The sequence below is a fragment of the Ostrea edulis genome, chromosome 7 (assembly GCF_947568905.1).
Source record: "Ostrea edulis chromosome 7, xbOstEdul1.1, whole genome shotgun sequence".
NCBI lineage: Eukaryota > Metazoa > Mollusca > Bivalvia > Ostreida > Ostreidae > Ostrea > Ostrea edulis.
Window position 1 is genome coordinate 54711349 of NC_079170.1, and position 26341 is coordinate 54737689.

The window sequence follows — 26341 nt, forward strand, 5'->3', positions numbered from 1 at the left end:
TCTACTATCGCTACACATAGATGTAGCGATAGTAGATGAGCGGATCATAGGATCTAATTTTAATTAGATTGCATAGAACGCAATTAAATGTAATGTCTTTAGAATAGATCTACAGTACTGTCATAATCTGTTTTAATACAAAATTATCATCTATTCATTTCAGAGATGAAGATACACATATCTGAATCAACTAAAGCTACACTTGAAGAATCTTGCTTATATGAAGTTGTAGAGAGAGGTGATATTGAAATAAAGGTGTGTGTGGAATTGTAAAATTGTTTTACATGTATGGTACCGGTTCCTACTAACTCTCAATAAAACACAATCACTGTATTGATGGCACTGTAAATAATAGTCTGAAACAAACATACATTCACATTCAATACACAATAAAATAAGACATAGTAACATGAAACAAAGGTAGATAATTTCACCTACATAAATACAGATATTATCTTAGTGTTGTAGAAATAGTTTTAAAAATAACATTTACTATTATGAATCATAATTTGATTAGAATAAAATATAAGTTGCCAATCAGTACTATTAATTCAACAGAGAATGATTATACCGGTTATTGGTATGATATAAAATTTATATATTTATAAAATACATACAGACATAGGGTTCACAGTGGGTGTGACCGGTCGACAGGGGATGCTTACTCCTCGATCCTAGGCACCTGATCCCACCTCTGGTATGTCAAAGGGGCCGTGTTTGCCCAACTCATTATTTTGTATTCCTTTCAGGAGTTATGAGATTAATCACTGTTCGTTATCTTTGCCTTTCATACAGATCATGTGATTATGCATGTAGACTATACACACACGTATATAACTCCTAATAATATATCCTTACCCAATATGTGGTATCAGACCAGTACTTGACCAATACACCCACTAGGTAACTATACAAAAAAATAATATCCCTGATATACTTAAAGCATACTACGCAAAAAATAATAAAAAATAATCACATATCATTTACATGTATACATTAACATCAATGTGATTAAAACAAACTGACCTACACTGCAATGATTAAAGCCCCATAAAACATTAGAAATGTCACAATAAATATCAATGTGTAACCATTCTGTCAGTGTTATATTCTAATTACTGAAATGACTAGAAGAAAAAACTTTAGGAAAACCACCCGATCTAAACTTTTAACCAACCAAAACCTCCAAAATGTAATGCTCATAATTTGAATGATATTTTAAAACTTATTTAAACTGAGATTTAAAGATATTTTTTTACACACACACACACACCCTACCACATGTGTTACTGAAATTTATTAGGTCACCTGAGTAAATTCATGTGACCCAATGCAATTGGTTGTTGTCCGTCGTCTTGCGTAATCCGTCGTGCTATTGAACAATTTTAACTTCTTGATAACTACCACTCCAATTCTTTTCAAATTTGGTATGAAGCATATTTTGGACAAAGGGGAAATAAAATGTAAATTTCAGGACCCCTGGGACCTTAGGGATGGGGCAAAAACTGTCAAAAATTCACTAATTTTCAAAAATGTTATCTACAACCACACATGTGTAAGAAAAACTAGATACATAGTGATGTAGATCAGGAAGGCCTCTACAAAAATTGAAAAGTTCCTGATCCCTGAGGGAAAGGTTTTGACCCCTGGATAGGGCAAAACTTGGTATATATAGTGTTTATGTGTAAAACACTTGCTATTGATACTAAATTGAAATGGATATTTAGAAAGAACAGGTAGTCCTTTACCAGAATTGTAAATTTGATGATCCCAGGGGTAGGGGTTTTGGTATTAGGGTGTGTCCAAAATGGCCAGTCATTAAATGTGTGAACAATAGAACATTTTTAACTTCTTTTTGATAAGTGCCATTCCAATTCCTTTCAAATTTGGTATGATGCATCTTTGGGACAAATGGGACATAAATTGTAAATTTCAAGATTCATACACTCCTGAGGCCTTAGGGAAAGGGTAAAAACTAAATGTATAAAGATGTAGAGTAAGAAGAAGGCCTCTACAAAATGTATGGATTTTATGATCCCTGGGGTAGAGGTTCTGGCCCCAGGGTGGCCCAAAACTTAGTATTATATAGTGTATATATATGTAAAACATTAAAATAATATCTTCTTTAATGCTATTGATACTATATTGAAGCTAAATAGATATTTATGTCAGCCTGCCCCGAAATAAGTCAAACACGTATAAAAAGTAAATATGGTCATTTATTAAATAAATAAATGACAATCAAAAGTAACGTATATACAGATGTACAAGCATATATATATAGAAAAATCCAATCCCTGAAGTAGCACCGAATATAAAAGTACAAAAGTAAAGTATTTGATGCGAACAGATGCTGCACACAGGGAAAAGGGGAGGGGGTATTACTCCAAATGTTGTACCATTTAAAGACTATGCCTATTCTTGGGAGGACAAATTTTGAATTTTGGTGTCTTTTGGAGGTCCAACAAAACCGTAGTATTTCTGTAGGGGAAGAGGGAGGGGGTAGGTAAAATGGATGTTTTGTGGTTGGTTTTCTTGGTATTTTGAAGGGGTTAAAAATTTAAAGGAGAAATTTACATCATTATCATTAACTTACATGAATGTTTTACAAGCTTAGAAGATCTTGATTTTAAGATGTTTTATATATTTTCAGGTTATGTAGATTTTCAGTAATTCTTTATTATTATTTTTGGGTGGGGGGGGGGGGGGTAAAATGTGCATAGATATTTGGGGGATGTTTTCTTTTGCTGCAATATTACGTAGACTCAATTACTCTGCTGAAATTAACTCTCCTGGAAAATTTTCATGTGATCTTCAGAGCTCCAGAGTCTGTTTTATCCATGTACAATTAATACCAATTAATTACCTTCAATATATTATTTTAATATCATTTCACACTTTCTCGTCTGCATATGCATGATATACATAAGTGTTGTAACAGGTCGAAATTTTCATATTTTTTCATATAAAATTACATTTTTTCAACAACAAAAATCTGTTGAAAACCATTTACATCCGATTTTTGTGAAAATTCTTATTGTGAAATTCAGAAATATATCTAATTTCACTGTTTAATGTTGAAATATTTTTTATTACTAAGGCTATGCCAATTTAATTTTTGATTCTTTGGATTTTTTTATGGCAAAAGGGGCGAGCAAGCGAATTTTTTTCATTTTTATTTTTTAATCAAACTGAAATTTAAAACTAAAGACATATTATCATATATTAGTAGTTATCTATTATATAAGCACCAGGTCAAATGACAGTAGGAGAAATGGTTGAGGAAGAAAACGTGGGGGATCAATCATTTGTAGTCAAAGAAAGCAAAAAGAATAGCCATATTAACAAAGTATCAATCATGGAAAAGATAAAGTGGACAAACCGATCATGCTATTACATTCATTTGATTTATCTGTTATTTTCGGTGTGTAAAAATACTTTTTGTTCATTTTGCCTAGGGACCAACCATGTAACTTGTGGAAAGGGGCTATGTTTTTTGGGTTTTTTTTAATTTTGTTGCTGACGAAAAAAAAATTGGCGCAGAAAAAAATAGAGAAGAAAATTTATCTGAAATTAGTCGCATCGTGTTAATGTTACATATATTATTAACGGCAAACTGACAACTCAAACGTATGACAAACGGAATAATTTCAGCTTCTCCATCGTCAACTTCTCATATTTATGTAACAATTTATTCCATTATCACCTGCATATGGTGTTTATTTCTCTCATCTGATTCGATACGCAAGAACTTGTTCTGCGTATAGTCAGTTTTAAAATCGAGGCAAGCTACTGACAAACAAGTTGGTACAGGGGTTTTAACAGTCTCAATTGAAGTCAGCATTACGCAAATTCTATGGTCGTTATAACGATCTAGTTCGTCAATACAACCTATCATTGGGTCAAATGCTGTCTGACGTGTTTCTTACCGATTGTTAGGCCATTCTTGGCACACTGATTTTGACTACGGATAACTCCGTTTACCTAATGATGATAAAGGGCTCACGGTGAATGTGACCGGTCGACAGGGGATGCTTACTACTCCTAGGCACCTGATCCCACCTCTGGTGTGTCCAGGGGTCCGTATTTGCCCAACTATCTATTTTGTATTGCTTATAGGAGTTATGAGATTGATCACTGTTCGTTATCTTCACCTTTCATGTAAACCCTTTGATCAGTTAAGGCACTTTTGAGAGTATTAAAGTTTTAAAGATTATGATAATGCTTAGATATGCAGAACAGGGTTCCATAGCCCTTGGCACTAGCGATACTTTTAACTAATACTTAGGTGGCCGATACGGCCTTTTAAGCCTCTCATTATATCGGCACAAATGAAATAAATTTACCCTGATAATTGTGAATTCAATTATTGTTTTGTATGTGAGTAAATTATATGTTAGTAAATTGTCTTTCAATTTTAGGGGAAAGGTGTTATGAAAACATACTGGTTGGAAAATGGACCCAGCGAATCTTAGAGAAAGGACTCGATATACAATTCGAACAAATTGATATGACCTAAAAATCATTATCAAATTTGATACCAAAAACTCTGTAACAGCTATAATGATCAGCACACTTCAAGGAGAATAAATGATAAAAGGATCATGTTTTTGCCTTTAGTGAAGCAACGGAAAGATCTGATTACTATGTCTGACGACTAGATACACACAAGGACAACAGACATATATATATACTTTATATATACTTGTATATACATTAACGATTTCTACCCAGAAAGTGACCTACATCAACAATAAGCTACACATTGAAATCGTTGAGTTCTGTCCCGATTCTCGTTGAGAAGAGGCGTTTTATAACTCGGTGACGATTTATATATGTAGGTGTCCTGGGGTTTTTTCTTTTTACTGGCTTTTGTTGTTTGGATTTAGAGCTAGTATGTCTTTGTTTTTAGTAATTTGATTTAATTTGCCTTTCTTTTCTATGTAAATATTCTATCGTCCTGACGGGACAGGTTGTCTTGAAAATTTGAAAATTTCATATATTTCGTGTCATTAGATGTTGAGTGTTGTTGGTTTTCAATGCTTTATATATATTCCAGAAATCTATACTTATAAATTCATAAATTTTGCCAATAAACTCCGAAACGCTTGCACCAGAGTTACTGCTTACACCTGTAATATTGTTTCATATGTGAGGTGAAGTCCGTAAGCTACGTGTATAATAGAATCTTACTTGATTAATAAATATCGTAAAATTAATCAAAAACCTACTTTCGTTTTCGATAAACTACCCTGAAATAGCAAAAATGAGAGTAAAGTGGTGGAGACACGCTTTGGCGGATCTAAGCCAGTTTTTAAAAAAAAAAAAAAAAAATATTTTTGAATAAATAAAATATGCCTGTTCGTTTCCTTAATCCATGATTTTAGTCTTGAACCAGCCTTTTGGAAATTTCCAGAACAAAGCTCCCAGAACGAGGCAACAGCACAGACATCTACAAGCGATCGCACATTCTCAGGCCTTTCCCGGCAAGCCGAGAAGTTGCGATTGGTTTACAACATGATCAGTATAAGATTGTGTAGGTGTTCAGTGGTAGTTATACTTATGATAGTTTTGACTAGGCCCATATTTATCATTTTATGATGATTTATAATTATATTACTTATATACATCTTATTCAACGAAGGCCACCCCCCCCCTCCCTCCCGAGACCAACGATCTGACACACCAATAAATTTTTAAATACGATATTCATCTGATATTTTCGATGTTCTTAATTACTGATATGTACAAGCACATGGATAAACACAAAAAAGTTTTTATTTGCATGGTTAGATATATTTTGTGATGACACAGATCTTGAAAGTAAGTAATGAGTCGAAAAATGTCAAATATGTCAGATATCAAATGGTCCGGGACTGTTTTGAGGAAGTTTCCGCATTATAACTTTAAATTTCACCGAAATTAGGTTGTACATTACGGGGCGTCAAATGGGACTCTTGTGATTTTGTACTCAAAATCCAATTTCGTGTGGACAAAAATGACTTTTGTTCAACAAAAATGAGTTCAAGTTAACAAAATTGATAACAAATCACAAAAATGAATTTTGTGATACAAAATTTTCTTTCAGTGGACAAAAGTCACCTTTGTCATGATAAAATTCATTTTTGTAGACAAAATTTTATTTTGTATCACAAGTGAATTTTGTACGCAAATTAGTTTTATTTGGAATCTGAAAACTAATTCGCATACAAAACTCCGAAATATTCCGACAAAAATCAGTTTTGTGAGACGAATTAACAGATTGTATTATATCTATGACACAATAAAGGTTTAATTTCTTCGATTTTATGGAGAAAACTTTTTGAAATATGCACTTCGTCAAATTGCAGAGTTTGGGGAGGGGCGTATTTGACGTTATTTCTGTCCAAGTTATAATGCAATTAATACCGAGAATTTTAGTAGTAATCTGTTTTAAAAACAACAGACACCTAGAATTAAAGCACAATGAAAGCATGTGATATAATCAGGCACGTTGCATCGTTTAAAAGAGGGGGGGGGGGACTTCAAAATATTGCCCTACCGTGACAATTCTTGACAAGTAAGTTCTTAAAAAAAATCCAAAGCTCGAGAGGGAAGGCGGCAAAGGTTGATCTTTCAGTTCCATTCATTGGTTAAATTTTACTTTCTCACTATACCATTCACAATGCTGGGGATTTTAGGGGGGGGGGGGGGGCTTGCAGCTTATTTATAGATCGCTTAACAAATATATTTAAAAAAAAAAAAAAACATGTTCTGTTTATTGCCACCTGGTGTACATCTAGCAACAAGCAATTTTGTTCAATGTGAAATGATAAATTGATAATATACGTGTATGTGTTGGTTGCACATGTATTTTTCAGGCATATCTTACTGCATGTGTTTTGGTTGTCGAAAATATTGATAAAAATCAATCATGAAGAATTGCTGATATTGTAACGTGCAACCCTATTATACAAATACTACATACAGAAGCGGTTGAATCCCCTCAGTTAACTTTCTGAGGACCTGGCAGTTTCAAAATATACAAATATATGATTACACAAAATATACAGATAAGTGTGGAGACTACTTGTCTTTAATCAATTATGTACAATGCTCTTGAGCGATCGTCTCCTTCAGCTCGATCGGCTCAATGGGACTCCTGGTTCTTGGTAGCTCAAGGTATCGGATACCGGCTCTCGCAGCTCGGCTCCTTTTGGCTCTCGCGTTAGAATTCAGGTTTTAAAAAATAAATACTTAGAGCTAGGAAAGGCTTGTTCAGCCACGTCTAAAGCTTTAAATGAATTCATTAATTCAATTCCTGAATTACCTTTTATTCGCTTTTAACAGCCGTCTGTCCACTCTCTTCAGCATCAACTTGGAAACTGACTTGGCTTCGCGGCTTTGCTTATATTTATACTAGAGGTGTACAGCGCCACCTAGCGAAAACATAATTATGAAATGCCGCGGGTACCGGAATAACTTTTTCCGGCTTGTCTCATTACCCACGCCTCAAAATCCATGCGACCTCGCATGCTCAAATTTGTTTTCTCTAATGAAAATAATAACTATAATTCAGCTCCCTGCTTTATTTCAAAGTAATGATTAACCAGGTTTAGATATATAAATTACTGAGAAATATATACACATATAACATCGACAAATTAAACTTTTGTTCTTCTTGCACAAAGTCTCATGTCTTTTAACCTCATCATTCGTCCTCAATCATCACGATACGCTCCATGTCTTTTTCACCTTCCCGCCACTTAGCAATGGTCCACTCTACTCTGCGAACCTTTTTCCCTGTCTGCGTACCAATCTCAGAGACCTGGAGTCTTCTTATCATAGGGCGTGCTGGAAGTCCAGACGTTGGTACAAGAGGGTCCTTACGCTTTGGAGTAAATACCGGTATTGGAGTGGTAGGTTTCCGAAATATTCTTCCAATGTTTGCGTCCTTTCCACCTTGTGTTGCATTTGGATCCACTTCCTTTTCACTATCAGTCTCAGAAATATCGCTGAGTATGCTTCGCAGATCCCCTGGGTCGGCATTTATCCATTCCTCGTCCGAGATTTCCTTTCCTTTACCAGCATCCTGTGAGGCACTACTTTCTACTCTGCAGTCCACTGAAGGTGAACTCTCAGCTGTTGCTTCCTTGTCATTTATCTGGTTTCTGCAAGGTAAAGGTGTGATGTGTTGAACTTTCTCAACACTCTGCGCTTCCTGCTCAATGTGTCTCTTCATATGTCTTGTAAGATTCCCTATCTTATTAGTGGTAAAGTTGCAATCCTCTCTATCACAGGAGTATTTTCTCTCAAGGTTCTTTAACCCACATTCTGTGATGTGCCTAGTCATTTCCGATATGTCATACGTCTTAAATCGACACATTGGGCATTTGGCTTCTTTTCTCGGCGTGAGCTTGGTTAAAGGCATCGTCTATAATGACACAGAAGTATATTTATGAAAAGGGCAATAGCATAATGTTTTTCAAAGTACATGTATATCAAAATATAAAAGCAGTAACATAAACTAAAATTTAGAGGAATTACTATTCCTATCAAAAACACAACACAGCGAAGTTAGATGTCGACAACATAATCTGAGAAATATTTTGGTCGCTCTCTGCGATTTTCAAATTCTAAGTTATTTTTATTCTGCCACAACAAAGTTTCTTCTTCCTGAATATCATCAGTGCCTATATCTTTGACATTAGAAGAAGATACTTCTTCCCCTCTCAACACTTGAGGCTTCTAAGTCTCATACGATTGACATGTATGACTTGAGGTTTTCCTTTTGTACCACAATTGACTTTGTATGTGACATCAGAAAATCTCTCCTCTACAACGAAGGGGCCTCGTCAAAACTGTGTAAGCTTAAGAGATTTCCCAATATTGTATCGAGGAAAATACACGTAAACTTCATCACCTTTCTGAAATGTCTGCCAACTTAACTTTGTGTCATGAAGACTCTTCTCTCTTAGCATGGAACCTATTGAATTTTCCCTCACAAAGGAATGTGCCTGCTCCATTTTTTCTTTAATTTCCCAAACCCACTTCTGAGCAGGAATCTCCTTTATGTATGATGGCATTTCAAACACAATATCAAGAGGTGTACCAACCTCTCTTCCCAACATTAAATAATTGGGGCTATATCCAGTGGTCTCATTTTCCACTGATCTATAAGCCATCAACACATAAGGTAGCAGATCACCCCAGTTAGATTGAATCTCGTCTACAAGAGTTCTCAACATCGTCAGCAAGGTTTTGTTAAACCTTTCGACGAGTCCATAACATTCTGGGTGATAAGGACTTGTACGTGTTTTCTTGATATTCAATATTTTACACATTTCAGCGAATATTTTCCCTTCAAACTGTTTGCCTTGGTCTGAATGCACAGATCCTGACACCCCAAATCGTGATATCACCTGTTCAACCAACAGTTGGGCAATAGTAACTGTTTCCATATTTGGCATTGCGAATGCCTCAACCCACTTTGTGAAATAGTCACAGATGACAACTATGTACCGATTGCTTCTCTCTGTTCGAGGCAGTTCTCCTACAATATCAATACCAATCCTTTCCATTGGCGGTATATACCGGCTCCTAGTGTTTTCATTGGAGCTCTTTGTGTTTTTGTCAGACCCTTAGATTTGGAGCATACTTCGCACCCTTTTATATAATGTCTCACGTCTCTTTGCATACCAGGCCAATATATTTTTTGTCTTACTTTACTTAGTGTCTTCCTAACCCCTAAATGTCCACCTGTTTTGTGATTATGACAGTATGCTAGAACTTTGCGTCGGTCATGAAATGGGATGATCGCTTGAAGAGTAGTTCCTTTACCATCTTTCCGTTTCCTGTAAAGCAAGTCCTCTTTTATCTCCAGCATATTTCTTTGTGCCCAAAGAGACTTTGACATGATCCCACCATAACTAAGACTAGTTTGTGTTGGTTTGTCATCATTCTCGAGCCAATGTTTCACTGTGCTTATCTCCTGGTCCTTACTCTGCAATTCAGCAAGTGAAAGTTCTTCATCTTCATTATCATTATGTGGTCTATCTTCATTTCCACTATAAACATCAAGGACTTTGTTTGGCTCCATTTCTATTCTGGCCTGTAGATGAGTCTCCCAATCGGGATCGTACTTACATTTGCCACAGGGACGCCGACTGAGAGCATCAGCATTCCGATGTTGAGTGCCAGGGCGATGTTCAACAGTCATCTAGTACATGCCCAAAATCTTGATTCAACGCGTTAGTTGTCCTTCCGGTTGTTTAAAATTCAGTAGCCATCGTAATGAGCCATGATCAGTGCAAACCACAAATTTCCTCCCATAGAGATAGTGCCTAAAATATTTAACGAAAGAGACGACAACCAATAACTCTTTCTTTGTGACACAGTATTTTCGCTCTGCTTTGCTGAGTGTTCGACTATCATACGTTATGACTATCTCGGGTCCTTCCTGGTTCTGTGACAAGACAGCTCCTATGGCCATGTCGCTCGCATCTGTGTCAAAAATGAAGGGCTTACTGAAGTCGGGGAAAGCGAGTATGGGTGCATTGACCAAGCAACTTTTCAATTGATCAAATGCTGACTAACATTCCTCAGTCCACTTAAACTTTGAATCTTTGTTTGTTAGCTTGTGTAAAGATTTTGCAATCCTTCCAAAACCTTTCACAAACCGCCGGTAGTAACTGCACAGCCCAATGAATGATCTAACTTCTTTAACAGATGTCGGTTCTACCCAATGCTTGATAGCATCTACCTTTTTAGGATATGTGGCTACCCCTGCCTTGGAGATAATATGTCCAAGAAATTCAACTTGCTCTCTAAAAAGAGTACATTTCTTTGCTTTTAATTTGAGCCCAGCTGTCTGCAATTGATCAAAGACCTTCTGTAAATTCTCTGTCATTTCTTCAAATGTTTTGCTAAACACAATAATGTCATCCAGATATATAAGACATATATCCCATTGGAGACCACACAAGACTGTCTCCATAAGCCGTTCGAATGTCGCCGGAGCATTGCAAAGTCCGAACGGCATCACCTTGAACTGATATAAACCTTTTTTTGTAATTAATGCTGTTTTTGGTCTATCAACGGGATCTACTTCAACTTGCCAATATCCCGATGAGAGATCAAGGGTTGAAAACCAGCAGGACCCTGAAAGATGATCCAAGGACTCATCTATCCTTGGAAGAGGATAGGCGTCCTTGATAGTAGCATCGTTCAACCTTCTATAATCCACACAAAAGTGAAAGCTTCCATCTTTCTTTCGGACAAGAACTACCCCGGCTGCCCAAGGAGTGGTTGATTTTTCTATGACGTCTGACTTGAGCATCTCACCAATCTGCTTGTTTATATTGTTCTTCCAATGAACTGGAGTTCTCCGAAGAGGCTGTCTTATTGGTAGTTTTGACCCTGTGTTTATGGAATGTTTTAAAATATCTGTTCTTCCAAAATCTTTGTCATCTTTAGAAAACAAATCCATATTCTGCAAGAGTGAAGACCTCAATTTTTCTGTCTGTTGCTGACTCAGTCCCTTGCTCGACCTATCAAGCAATCCTTTGAGGGCTTCAGGTAAGTCCTTCAACTGTTTCGTTGGGGCTTTATGTAACCCCTGTACTATGTCATCAACTGGTGTTAAGTGTGCGACGACAGTTCCGCTATGAATGACCTGTACCTCTGGACTTGGATTCATTAGTCGACAAGGAACAGACTTTTGGTATGTGACTAGTACTTTGCCAATTATTCCTCTTTCAGATTTCAAAAAGTCTTCATTTCCTTCTATTATTCCCAAACCTCTTGGCAATGTCTCCTTGCCAGATATACAAACGTTACAACTCGTAACAGTTTCAGACCTAGGTGGTATGTGAATGGTATCTGCCACAGCAACACGGTAACATCCAATATGAACTGCTTTATCCAAAGGTGAGGGTTTTCCGTTAACTTCCAAAATCTGCGTTTTTAAGTCGAATACACACTTATTTCTGATCAAAAAGTCTAACCCCATTATGGCATCGATAGTTAACTCTGTAACAACAACTTCAGTGTTATACAAGATATCACGAATGAGGATTGGGACACTGAGTTTCCCATGAGTCGTAAGAGGGTCATTGTTTGCTGATAGCACTGGCTGGCTGACCTTTTTTAAAGTTTCCAAAGAATTGTTGCCTTCGAGAAGTTTATCATATACATGTTTAGCCATAAGAGACAGTGTAGCTCCTGTGTCAACCAATATATTTAAATCGAAACCATAGATGGATGCTTTAACAAAAATACCGGCATCCCCAGTACTCCCCACTTTTTCAGGAAACTTAGTTTTGCAGGGCTTTTTTGTTTGTTTTGTTTTCCCCTGCGCTGCATGGTTTGCATAGGAATTTTGAGGCTTTGGTTTAGAGCGACATTCCTTCTGGAGATGCCCTCTCTTGCCACATTTAAAACAAGTAGAGTTTCCCCTCCATTCAGGCTCTTTTGTCCACTTGTCCTTTCCGCGATCTCTGTGTTTTTGTTTAAGCTCGTTGAACTCTTCGACAATGGACGTCATCGACTTTTGAAGATTCAGTACAGTATTGTTCACCTCGTTCAACTTCACTGTTAATTCATCCCTAGATGTCTCCTGCTCAACAGCTCTTAAAGCTGAATTCATGCCTCTAAATCTTTCTTCAGTTTTAAGGAAAGCCTCTAGTTCGATTGCATTTTTTACAGCCTCGTTTAAATTTTTTGGTCTAGCCTGTTTGATTCTCAGCCTCATATCGGAAATTGATAAGGCATCAATGAAATGGTCCTTAGCAAGAGTTTCCTTTACGTCCACAGATACTGTCGGATATGCCAAGTTCACAAGACGTCTGATTTATTGACCAAGCTCTGGCAACGATTCTGACGCTCTCTGTCTCCGCTCTCTCAGTTGCGCTCTATACAAATCTACTTGATCTGGCGGAGCAAATCTTTCATTTAATGCAGATACCAGCTCTTTGTAGCTCATTTCTTTCCCTTCTGATAAATTCCCAAGAACGCCTTGAGCACTTCCTCTCAGGGAAACAGACAAATACAGCTCTTTCTTTGTTTCATCCCAGTTACCTAACTTTGCACATGCCTCAAAATGTGATTTGTAATCAAGCTATGACGTGGAACCATCACATGTCGCCGGTTTTATGTTTGGAGCATGTTGACGGCTCTTAAATTGTTGAATTGGGTTTGGGTCAGGCCTAATGGTGTTGTATTGTATTCCTGGGTTGGGAGACGAGTCTCTCAGCTTCCTCCTAAAGGTTATATTGGGCACCGGGTATTCAAGTCTCCTGGGCGTCTCCTGCTCATCCTTTTTTAAGTAAGGGCTAAGGTCGAATTCATCTATCTTAGTCTCCTTTGTAGTGTCGACGTTCTGTTCGAATCTTACAGATTTCCTCCTGGCGCCAATTTGTTCGTCTAATTCAACATCATCCAAAGCTTTTGAGGTTGCAAACCCCGAGTCTGTAATCTGGTTATCTCTACTAGGCGTTCTTACTGGTGTGGGGTGGCTCCTTTGTGAAAGTTCCAGCTCATATGAGGCAATTTGGCTCTCAAGCTCTCTTATTGTAGCATTGACCTCATCAAGATTCATGATTAATTAAAAAAAATTACAAAGGGGGAAAATTCATCAAAAAAATACAGTACTGCCAAGTAGGATCCCATCGCTGTAACGTGCAACCCTATTATACAAATACTACATACAGAAGCGGTTGAATCCCCTCAGTTAACTTTCTGAGGACCTGGCAGTTTCAAAATATACAAATATATGATTACACAAAATATACAGATAAGTGTGGAGACTACTTGTCTTTAATCAATTATGTACAATGCTCTTGAGCGATCGGCTCCTACAGCTCGATCGGCTCAATGGGACTCCTGGCTCTTGGAAGCTCAAGGTATCGGATACCGGCTCTCGCAGCTCGGCTCCTTTTGGCTCTCGCGTAGAATTCAGGTTTTAAAAATAAATACTTAGAGCTAGGAAAGGCTTGTTCAGTCACGTCTAAAGCTTTAAATGAATTTATTACAGCCGTCTGTCCACTCTCTTCAGCATCAGCTTGGAAACTGACTTGGCTTCGCTTATATTTATACTATAGGTGTACAGCGCCACCTAGCGAAAACATAATTATGAAATGCCGCGGGTACCGGAATAACTTTTTCCGGATTGTCTCAATATACTAAAGGCATCCCGATTCTGATATAAAGAAGTCGAGGACTAGTTAATATTTACATACTTTCTTATATCATCACCATTCACCGCTTGCGAGAAAACCGCACAAGAGACACATGTACTAGTAAATGTCATCAGTAAACCAAACTATCATTGTTCAGTTATACTCTTTTTAAGTCATTACACTTAATTCCTAGAAAAATTCCTTAACTTGCAATTGATAGGCAAAAGTTCAAGATAAAGGTCACTATCCATGGTACCCAGCACATTTACATGAGATGATCATTTATCGGTACTTGTATGTCAAATATCAAAAGCCTACCGCAAAAGACAAAACAGTAATAACAGCCCGTACACAATTTGTAGCAGGTATCGATACAAATTATTCTCTTGAAGTCTTCAAATATCCTTCGTTCTGTTTCCATGAAGTCTTCCCGTAAAAACGTTCTACGTGCATATGTAAATGATTAACTCGTTCGTTATTAATAGAATTCGTTAATTCATTTCAGATATATTTTCGTCAGAATTCTATTAGAATAATGGATTTACGTGTGACCGGTCGACAGGGGATGCTTACTCCTCCTAGGCACCTTATCCCACCTCTGGTGTGTCCAGGGGTCTGTGTTTGCCCAACTATCTATTTTGTATTGCTTGTGGGATTTATGAAATTGATCAGTGTTCGTTATCTTCGCCTTTCATGTGGAATAACTGCTAATGTGAGTGTAAGGAACGATAACTCTGGGTAGAGATTGAACAATGTACATAACGTATTCATGCACGGTCACCAGGGCCGTAAATTAACCTTCAATTTGGAGGAGGCAGGAAATTAGGCGGGGGTCTGGGGGCCGCCCAGCCCCCCAGACGCTGAGCACATTGAACACGTTTCGTGCAAAATCCTTGATTCTAGGGCCTTCTAAGATGTTACTTGACTAACTCATTCTAAAAGAAAGATTTGGAATGCTTTTTAAGGGAGGTATCATGTTCTTAGTTATTGGAAACAACATAAATTCTAATGAACTTTAAATTTTAATTTTTTTTGGCTCAAAAGTTGGAGGAGGCAGCTGCCTCCTCCGCCTCCATGTAATTTACGGCCCTGGTCACGGTGTCTCCAAACATATAAAGAAATATTATTGCAATTTAGGTAACACTGCTTTTAAATACAAAAACACAATAACCAATACTTTGTTTAAACCAACAACTTTGATATGCACAATATTTCCCATATTTTGCCGAAATTTCAATGACCAGAGATTAAGAACTAGGACTTACTGTATCTGCATTATCCCGTGTAGGTATCAACAAAGATTTGTACTCAAAATCCGAAGTGCAGTGCCGGTGATAACATGGGTCTTCTCGCTATTGCGAGCCGACTCAACAAACAAAACCATAAAAGATTGGAAGTTGATTTAAGTGACTTTTTCCGGAATTTTGTTTTCCACTGTAGGTATTTTACGAATCGATTTTTTTTTTAAAATAGCAGACTAGAACTTCATACATTTAAACATAAACCACACATTCAAATCTTCATCAAGCATTTCTGATGACCTTACACTTTGTGCATCTATGTACAAACTAGAGATTGTTTTTATGAAAAACAAATGTCCCCCCTCCTCCCCAAATTGAAAGTGCTCCAAATGATACCTCCCCTTAATGTACTGCATGGTATGGAGGAGAAAGCATGAGCAGGAACATGGACATTATGAACTTCCATAAGCCACATAGAAGTGTTGCAAATGGCATTGAAGTACTGTACAAAATTTAAAGTCTGTAGGATAAGTCATATAGGAGAAACGTTCACAAGCTATTTTAACATCCTCCATCCCTCTTGGATCCACTGTAACTTTTACGAAAATTGGATCCTCCCGTCCCACAAATATGCACATCAACAAATGGCAATCAACATTGTACAAAGTTTCAAATTTATCAGATAAGCCATATAGGAGGAGAAGTCTTCACAAGCTATTTTATATCCTCCACACCTCTTAGATCCACCATAACTTTTAGGAAAATAATTGGATCCACCTGTTCCGACAATATGCACATCTAGAAATGGCAATGAAGCATTGTACAAAGTTTGAAGTCTGTCCGATAACCCATATCGTCGGAGAAGTGTTCACAAGATTTTGTGACAGACTGACGGATGGACGGAAAGTACAAAAACAATGTCTCCCCCTGAAAGAGGGGAGACATAATAAAAAAGTACCATACTTCAAAGTGTTAACTGCCACGGTAGCCTAGAGGTTAGAGCGTTTGCCCCGCATGTGGAAGGCTGGGGTTCGAAGTAATTAAAACAGGTAGTGACAGTTCCATCGCCAAACTCTCGGCATCAGGTGTAAATATCACAGATCCTCGGAGATGACCTTGAAAACGGATGTCCCATGTCACAGTAGGTGTGGCACGCTAAAGAACCCTCACTGCTCAATGGCCGTAAGCGCGGAGTAAAAGGCCTAAATTTGAAGCCCTTCACCGGTCTTGGTGACATCTCCATATGAGTGAAAAATTCTCTCTCGAGACGTTAAACAAGATACAATCAATCAAAGTGTTATGTTGGTAGTCTGTAATAAGATAAGCCCCATCACAAGGGTATAACTCACAAAAGAATAAAACCAATGGTAAATTGTGAATTTAATTTGAGGTAATATCTGAACAAACTGAATCTGAAGATGATGCAAATAAACTAATTACACCCATAATCTAAAGGAAGATACATGTACACTGCATTAAGAATTTAAGGATTTCCTTTCTATCTTTCCATTACAATGACTCGGAGTAAATCTAACAACACACAGAGTTTATGTTCAGTAGATCTCCTATGTATATAATTGGTAACTGTACAATTATTACAATACATATACACTTACCAATACTTCCTTTGCTAATTCCTTATCTATACATCTTAATATGGAAACTCATGCTTATGTTAGGCTTACTTGATATGGAAAGTTATTCAAAGCATAAAATTCTACATCTTTTTACAAAATATAAATATCTGAAACGATAAATGTCTAGGTTATCTGCATCATGAAGAACAATGAAAGCATGGAGCTATTTCTGAATAATCGACTTTAGTGATACATATTATCGCATGCTTAAATTTCTACCCCCATAAAACGAAAAACCTGACATTTATTCCTAAAATAAGAGTCCAAACTTATGGGGTTTTTTTTGTTTGGTATTTTCAGCAACTATTCCACTTTTTCAGTTTATGTAATGTCTTTACATTCTTTCTTCGTTTAGTCTACAGTGTGACACTAATACCTGTATAATGGGCTCTAGATATCTATATACTCCCAATGATACACACAACCTAGATATTTAATTCTTAGAATAAAAGAAATCAAGTATGCTTTAGTCAAACTTCTAACTTTCAATGCTGAAGAAATTACATACACAAAGTGAACTGAAAGCATACAGTAATATGATAATGGTTAAAAACTGACAGAGGTAGACTGCAAATTTATTATAAACCTGTATCAAATGATGACATTTTAATAACAAAAGATACTTACCTTTCTATAGATACTGTTGTGAATTAAAATTCTGACAGGAATATGCATAGCAAAACATCATTTGCTGACTTCATTAAAAACCTTTCCTACAACCTTTTCTTAAGATCCCTAAGAATATACAGTGGGTATATAAACAGTACGGGTTTGTAGTTAGTATCTCTATACAATAGCACCATATGAAATACACATCAACATTCACAACTCGATTCCATGGCAAACATACATACATTTGAAAAGTTGAACTATGGAGAAATGAAAAAGTGAAAGCCAAAATACATCACAAGCGAAATAAAATACACTATGTGTTCAAATAGCTGTTATTTGTTTGTATAAACATCAGTCAATCCATCATCGCAGAAAATTATAGTCATTACAATTTCTATTTCATTGGCTGTAAAATTTGTTCTAAAAAAAATCTCGAAAATCATAATATTATGACATTAAAAAAAACAAGCAAATCAGATCAATATCCATGAATGATACATCCGTACTACTGTGTAATCGTGAGGTATGCCCTATTTTAATGCACATACTTAATATATACATAAGCTTTCACTGCCTCTTTTCAACTTCTATGAAGTAACCTTGCGAATAATATCCAACCTTTTGATTCATTTTTTATTTATAGTGTCAAAAGTCTTCAAAACAGTGAAATCTTTTTCAGAGAAAGTGAATCATTTCCAGTAATGGTGCGGCTTATCCAGATACCCATGTTCATCTTGAATACAGAATTGTACACAAATTCATTATTCTAAATATTTGATCATCAGCAGCATCAAACATCACAGTTATAATCTATGAGCATTTATGAATAAACCATGCTTTTTAACAAGAAACGAACTAGAAAGAGAAGATTTGTGACTACATAACACATTACAACACACATGTGACTACATTTGACACTATTACAAAAACACTCAGGCATTTTACATGAGAATAGGACAAGGTTCAAGGTCCATAAAAACTTTACATGAGTGAAACATCCATTCCACTCTTGTGCTATATTTAGCCCGGCTAATCAAACATATACCTTGGCTTTTTACGCGGGTATGACATATATATACATTTGGTAAACTGTACATATATCTGATATAGGTTAAATATCTACAAGGAACTAAAGCTGCTCATCAGCTTTATACACATATATAAAAGTCTTAAAATACACTCGCATCCAATTCACTGGCTCTCATTCATGCCTAGTTTTGGTCATCAATATCCATATGAATCATAGACAAAGGTCATATGAGTGAAAGCTGTTTTGTTTTTAAATATCAAAATAATAGCAATACAAAAGAGTAATACACGTATATTACATATGACTGTAGTGGAAATATCTATCAAAATGACACTGCCAACCACAAAGTTGAAAAACTTAATCAATAAAACTAAGTTTTCTCTTCATCTCAATATACTACAAAGATTTAAAAAGGATGGTATCACAGGTTATTTTTCATTTGTAATGCTGTCTGCACCTAATACTTCTCCAGTTATCACTTAAATAACATGCAGATCTTAACCTCATCTACAACACCACAGTCTATTACAGCCCAGTGTAAGTCCCACATTCACCTGATTATTAAATCTTAGGTTTTACAATTGTAGTATTCTGTGGCTTTGTTGTTGATGGCTTGTAAATACTCAGCCATTCGTCGATTTAGTTCATCAATGTCTGTAGACAGCTTGTTCAGTCTCTTTTCATTGGCATTAAAGTTCTCTTGCATTTCTACAACAGAAATATACTATATAAAGTACTGCTTTAACTTAAATTGGTTTTAAAAATTACTAATACTTACAATGTTCAAACCTTGAAGAACTTTCCTTTCCAACACATGTCAAAACTTGTTTTCAAGTTTAATGAACACATCAAAAATATAAAATTCCATTAAAAAAAAACAACCCAAAAAACAACAACAAAAAACAATAGCTTTCGATGCTACATGTACATATACCTTCAAAGAAAAAATTAAATTCCTCTCAAAAGCATGTGTGTACTAACCAGCTAATTTTTTTAGTTTTGCAGTGGTGTCAGTGGCCAGTTTATCCGCCCTCCTCTTTAGAGATTCAGCTCGAGACTGAGCCTGAGTTGTGAGATTGTATTTCGAGTTCAGATCCTGAGCAGTCTTGGAATACTGTGTCTGTAACTTGTTAGCAGCCTGGGAAAAAATGTGATTTAAGTTCATCAAATCAAGATGTGTACATGTCCAAATAAACTACCCATCCCCCTAAACATTACATCACTTACTTTTATAAATCATTTTTGTACCTTGTTTTGCTCATTAATCAAAATAAAATGATATATTCTTCAGATTTTCACAACATATTAGCATATCTAAAAAAGGTAAACAAGTGCGAACCAATGCCTCCCCCTACTGACCTCCTCTGTTTTGTGGGCCAATCTCTCAGCTTCCTGGGCAGCTCTCTCAGCATTGGCAACCTTCTGCTCGTTCTCAATGTATTTGCCCTTCAGATCTTTCAGTCTGGCTTTCAGGGCTTCCAGTGACGTCAGCGACTGGTTCGACTTGTCTGTGGCTGCTGTCGTCTCAGACTCAATCTACAGTAGTTAAACCAAATATCAACATATTGATAAGGAATAACTGCCTACAACAAAGCAAATTTCCTGTCTTTCAAATGTAGTATGTAGATATAATAAATTCTACTTATGATGAAATACAAGAGGCCCATGGACCTTAACAGTGACTTGATTATAACAAAACACAATTTATACCAGAAGAATTGCATGTTTTGGTGCAATAAGTGCATCTTTCAAACACAGAGATACGAATGCCTTCAGTTTTTGTTATCAAAGGTGATGTTAATTTCTGGTAAGTTTTCTCCGTTACAAAATGATAATTTTTGTCAGTGAGCTGAATCTTGGCTAAACAATTATGGTTCCAAGTCAAAAATGCTTTGTGCCAAATGTGAGTTTCAATAATCTCTCCATTACAAAGCCTTAGTTCAGGGTCATGATACACTGTTTGGTCATAAGAAATATTTGCCTTAAGTATGAGCCTTTCATGTCTCTTGATATCAGGGTTGTAACCTGAACAAATATTAACATTTTCAATACCAGAGATTTTGACTTTGGTTAAATGTGATTTGTTCCGGACCAAAACTTTGCAAACTTTGTGCTAAGTGTGAACTCCTAATACCCATCCATTACAAAGTTTTGGTAAAGGCTAGAGGAATATGGACTGCTGAAATAATTAATTGTTCAATGACTAAATTGAATCACATCTATAAAATGAAATTAAACTAAATAATAAACATAGAGATTAAGTTCTGTTGTGACCTTGAGCTATATTGGTGTCTTCCTTTCCTGATCAACTATCTTTGCATAAGACTGAAAACTATTCAAGATATCCCATCACAGCAAACATGATGATGAATGGACCATGTGATTCCTATTGGGCTTCCACATTTTTAATGCACAACCAATCCCTTGGGGATCTGGGTTAGAATAGATTCTCAGTAGCCCTTGCTTGTCGTAGAAGGCGACTAAATGGGGAGGTCCTTCGAATGAGACCTCAAAAACCGAAGTCCTGTGTCACAACAGGTGTGGCACAAAAAAGATCCCTCCCTGCTCAAAGGCTATAAGCGCTGAGCATAGGTCGAAATCTTGCAGCCCTTCACCGGCAGTGGTGACGTCTCCATATAAGTGAAATATTCTCAAGAGGGACATTAAACAACATTCAATCAATCAATGATGTATTTTCACTATAAATCATTTCAGAACTTTGGTAGAGCCTATTACTATGTACTCAGTTAGGCTGTTTGATGTCCAGCAGTCAGGAGGAGGCTATTACTATGTACTCAGTTAGGCTGTTTGATGTCCAGCAGTCAGGAGGATATTAAAAGTCTGACTGTCTGAATTAAAGAGCCACATCTCACCAAAAGCCTTGACCCAGGAGTCAAGAAATTTCACTTTTGGTAGTCTTTTCTCATCAATATTACTATGTTACATATAGTTTTGTTGCTTGATGTACACAAGTCAAGTTTTTTAAAAATAATAATGCATCAATTGTTCAAATATTTCTGCATGACAATGGACAAAAACCAATTGTAATAGATGACGAGTGACTCAGGTGATCTAAAACTTTGTTATCTCTGGTGCTTTGATGACGAGTGACTCAGGTGATCTAAAACTTTGTTATCTCTGGTGCTTTGATGACGAGTGACTCAGGTGATCTAAAACTTTGTTATTTCTGGTGCTTTGATGACGAGTGACTCAGGTGATCTAAAACTTTGTTATCTCTGGTGTTTTGCTCTAACACTTTTTTACTGTATACAGTAACACGTCTGTACATGACATGGGAGACATGATCAGCCATGTTGATGGTTACCGTACCTGTGTGAGATCCTGTTCTGCATCTCCAATATCTTTATCTGCCTGGGTAATGGCGGCCTGGGCAGCCTGCTGGGCATCTGTGGCTCCCTTTAGATTGGCCTGCACGTCCTCCGCCTTCTCCAGAATGGACTTGGCATCAGCCCTGTATAATGTTAAACAGAATACTTACACATCCACAATGGGCTTTTTGAAGTTGCTGTATTAAAAATCATTTTCTAAGTTGATAAAATGTTATCCTTTGATCCGTTCATGCAGTTCCCTACTGAAGTAACTAACATCCTGATCAGTGTCATGTCTGAGCATGGAAATTTCAAAACAGGTTGATCAGAAACTTCCAGCTTATCCTGTTGTATATTACACCTCAAGGTGTTATGGAAGACTAAAATTCAAAGGAGATTTCATGTTTTATAAAAAGTGAAGACCCGATAACAGAATGTTTTGTGATAGTTGCTGATAATCAAGAAAGGGGTTTTCCTGTTACACATTTTCTGTTCATCCACTACATGCTTCACACATGTTTGACTCGTGAAAAATAACCTAATAATGTTCGACCAGCTAACTACCACACCAGTGAACGCTAGTGCTTCTTCACACACCACACTACGAACATACACAACTTATGGAGGACCATGCTTTAATTGCACTGTTTATATGTAACTCAATTTCCTGAACCAACACCATTTGGAATGGACATAAGTCTTATTCAAACTGTGTTACTGTCTGCAACATTTTATTCACATAAATGAAAACTCCTATTACTTCAAATGTATATATACTGAAAGATGAAAATTTGCTGATTTTCAGGAGCCAAGGGACCCCCCTTGAAGTTTAATATTTTCGGTGCCCACATTGAAAATAATTAGCCCACATCCAAATTGACATTCACACAATATGCAAATTAGCTGGTATCCCCTGGGCACTTTGAAATAACCAGTATACAAACATCAATTTTGTGATGATATTCAGGACCGTGGATGCTTCTTATACATTATAGTTCTTATGGATGGCGCTGGGCTCTGTCAATGTTGCAAATTACAATTTTTTAAATTTTGAAACTCTTTCAACTTTCAAAGTTATCCATGTTGTGATTGGCTAAATCAGCCTCACAAGAATCACCTGAATATGAAATGCAATGTTGTGTTAAAAGTATGCAAGCATATTTAATTTTTATTATACATGTATTGATCATTATTCCAAAGTCCTTTTAAATTGTTGATCTGCAAGTCAGTAAATAGTATGCTCAAAACAATCGTTACTAAAAGAATAATTGAGTGTATAAAATGGTGTAATCTAACCCAGAAGAAATGTGAATACTATATTGAGTGTATAAAATGGTATGATCTAACCCAGAAGAAATGTGAATACTATATTGGGTGTACAAAATGGTATGATCTAACCCAGAAGAAATGTGAATACTATTTTGAGTGTATAAAATGGTATGATCTAACCCAGAAGAAATGTGAATACTGTTTTGAGTGTACCGTATACAAGAGGCCCATGGGCCTAGAATCGCTCTTCTGATACATTGTAGAACTGGCAAAAAATTCTCACTAACCAAGATTCATCAATTAACAAGGTTTTAAAGACCTATCACATGATAGTGTATGAAGGGAATATCATACAGTACGCCATTTTGGTTGAGCATCACTGAAGAGACATTATTTGTCGAAATGCGCATCTGGTGCATCAAAATTGGTACCGTATAAGTTTTACATTAGGCAATAAAAATAATTACAAAATGAAGTTACTTAACCTACGTGCATATCTGGGTAGGACATATTTCTCTTCTACATGAATTTTTTCAAGGGACATAGAGACAGTTGGGGTGCTAAATACCGAATTACTATGCATACAATTAGAACAAGGGGATCGCATTGTATTTTGTCCGATTTTTAATGCAATTACATTTCATACCATTGTTGGAGAATGGTTCTTAAAACCAATATCAACAAAATTGCTATTTAACTTTTTCAGCTCTGTTGAAATAAAAAATAAAGAGTACACACTCCAAAGACTCAAGATGCATAAACTTACAAAGTTTGATAATTGAAGTCAAATAGTATCTGAAATATTCAGATATAAACGTCAAATTCCAAAAGTAGGTCACAGTGACCTACTTTTTGGTTGACACACTCTTAAGACTCAAGACCCATCAACTGACAAAGTTTGATGATTGTAAGTCAAATAGTATCTGAAATATTCAAATATAGCCATCAAAATCCAAAAATAGGTCACGGTGACCTACTTTTTAGTCAACACACTCTGAAGACTCAAGATGCATCTACTGACAAAGTTTGATGATCCTAGCTTTCATAGTGTCCAAAAAAGCATCTAAAATTGAAAATGTGAAATTTGAATGTCTGCAAAATTCAAAAAGTAGGTCACTATGACCTACTTTTTTTATGAATATGTTTCGAGGCCTCTAGACACATCAACTTACAATGTTTGATGATTCTAAACCTCTCGGTATTTGAAATAACAACCTAAAATGTATTCATAAATGATCAGCCATAAAATTCAGAAAGTAGGTCATAGTGACATACTTTTCACATGACGCACTTCAAAGTCCCATGATCCATCAACTGACAACTTTTGATGATCATAGGCTCAAAAGTGTCCAAGATATGCATCAAAATCCATTTAATAATAATTACCTGCGACATTCAAAAAGTAGGTCACCATGACCTACTTTTGAGACAACATTATATAAGGTCCTATGATGCATCAATTGACCAAATTTGATGATCCTAGTCCTTATACTAAGCAAAATATCAAAGCTTTAATAAAACAAAATTTAAGGTCAACTTTGAAGTGACCTTGAGACCACACCCTTTGCCCCAGGATGATGCCTTGAACAATTTTTTATCTACAACCTATCCTCATTCTTATGCATAAGTTTGGTGATAATTTGCCCAGTAGTTCTTGAGAAGAAGATTTTTTTAGCAACCACTACTTTTGTTTGCATTTTCCTAATTATCTCCCCTTGTTAAAGGGTCACAACCCTAGTTTTAGTACAAATGAAAGCCCTTGGGCCAAGGATACCCTGTGACAAATTTGACAAAAATTGGCAAAGGGGTTCTTGAGATATAGCCCTTTTCCCAAAAAGTTGATGCACACCGCACGCCACACATATGGCCATATTAGCTCTTTGAGTCTTCGGCTCAGAAGAGCTATCAATGGTATGATCTAACCCAGAAAAAATGTGAATACTATACTGAGTGTATAAAATGGTATGATCTAACCCAGAAGAAATGTGAATACTATATTTACTCTGCTGTTTCTGCTCTTTCCTTGAGTCCTTTGGCCCGGGCCAGATCACTACTGGTGTCTGCCAGGATTTTATCAATATCCTGCAATCCTTGTATGGTGATATTTATCTGCTGGGCCAAATCTAGAATCTGCTGAGGGGTCAGGGAAATGCTCATAGCTAACACCTCCTCGGCTATCTGTTACAAAACAAAATGGGAAAACTAAAAAACATACAAACTAATGATCAACAGTCCCACAGAAGATCGGGTCATCTCAAGGAATAAAAAAATTCATACTCTGTGATATGTCTCCCATTGCCCATCACCTACTACAAATGAATTCAGATTGAGTTCATCACTATAAACTTCTACAAATGAATTCAGATTGAGTTCATCACTATAAACTTCTACAAATGAATTCAGATTGAGTTCATCGCTATAAACTACTAAGAGTTTGTAAACAATCAAAGTGCTGAGTATGATCATCCAAATTCAACACAAAAGAATACAGTTTTATTCGTGGGATTTTGAATTTTTTTTAAAGTTTGCTTCTTGAATTATCATACAAATTGGAAAAATTGCTAAAAAATTCTAGAATAACCAAATTAAATACATGCTATTATCAAAGAGATAGGCATATCTCGACAGTATCTAGACGTAATAGTAAACCATTTCATAAAACTTCATTCAATTCAAAAATATACTGTAAAAAAGCATATGTTTGTGTTATAAAAAAAACATAGTTTCTGATAAATATCATGAAACCTGTATTATTCCTACAACTTGTGTACATCATGCATTCTGTAAATATATCACAGTGATTAAAGTCCTCAAATTCTGGAATGACAAAACTGTAAAACATAAGAAATGAAGAGAAATCCATGGAGTTTCAATACAACATTCAGTTTATACATGTATTAAAAGATAGTGTACTAAATATAGCTAAAATTTTGACAATCATAGCCCATTATTGTCAAATTGCACATTTGTACATAATGGTATATAATCCACTAATGTTATATAGCATTGTTGTCTAAAGCATCATGAAGGAGAAAGGTCACCAAAAATTAAAAATTGTGTACAAATA

At 36.2% G+C, this 26341-nt stretch overlaps 2 protein-coding genes across 4 annotated transcripts in view; one reads left to right on the top strand and one right to left on the bottom strand.

Moving 5' to 3' along the window:
• Positions 1-5169, top strand: part of LOC125653646 (uncharacterized) — a 276533-nt gene extending 271364 nt beyond the window's left edge. Inside the window, exons 63-64 of the mRNA XM_056145758.1 lie at positions 164-255; positions 4422-5169. Coding sequence (XP_056001733.1) covers positions 164-255; positions 4422-4475 — 146 coding nt within the window. The 3' untranslated portion in view covers positions 4476-5169. The remainder of the gene's footprint in view (positions 1-163; positions 256-4421) is intronic.
• Positions 5170-16764: 11595 nt separating this feature from the next.
• LOC125653997 (laminin subunit beta-1-like) overlaps positions 16765-26341 on the bottom strand; it is a 53515-nt gene continuing 43938 nt past the window's right edge. For all 3 annotated transcript variants that reach the window (XM_048883716.2, XM_048883715.2, XM_048883717.2), the window contains 5 exons: positions 25277-25452; positions 22007-22148; positions 20036-20212; positions 19658-19814; positions 16765-19384 (listed from right to left, as the gene is read on the bottom strand). In XM_048883716.2, the coding sequence (XP_048739673.2) occupies positions 19245-19384; positions 19658-19814; positions 20036-20212; positions 22007-22148; positions 25277-25452 (792 nt within the window). In that variant the 3' untranslated portion in view covers positions 16765-19244. The remainder of the gene's footprint in view (positions 19385-19657; positions 19815-20035; positions 20213-22006; positions 22149-25276; positions 25453-26341) is intronic.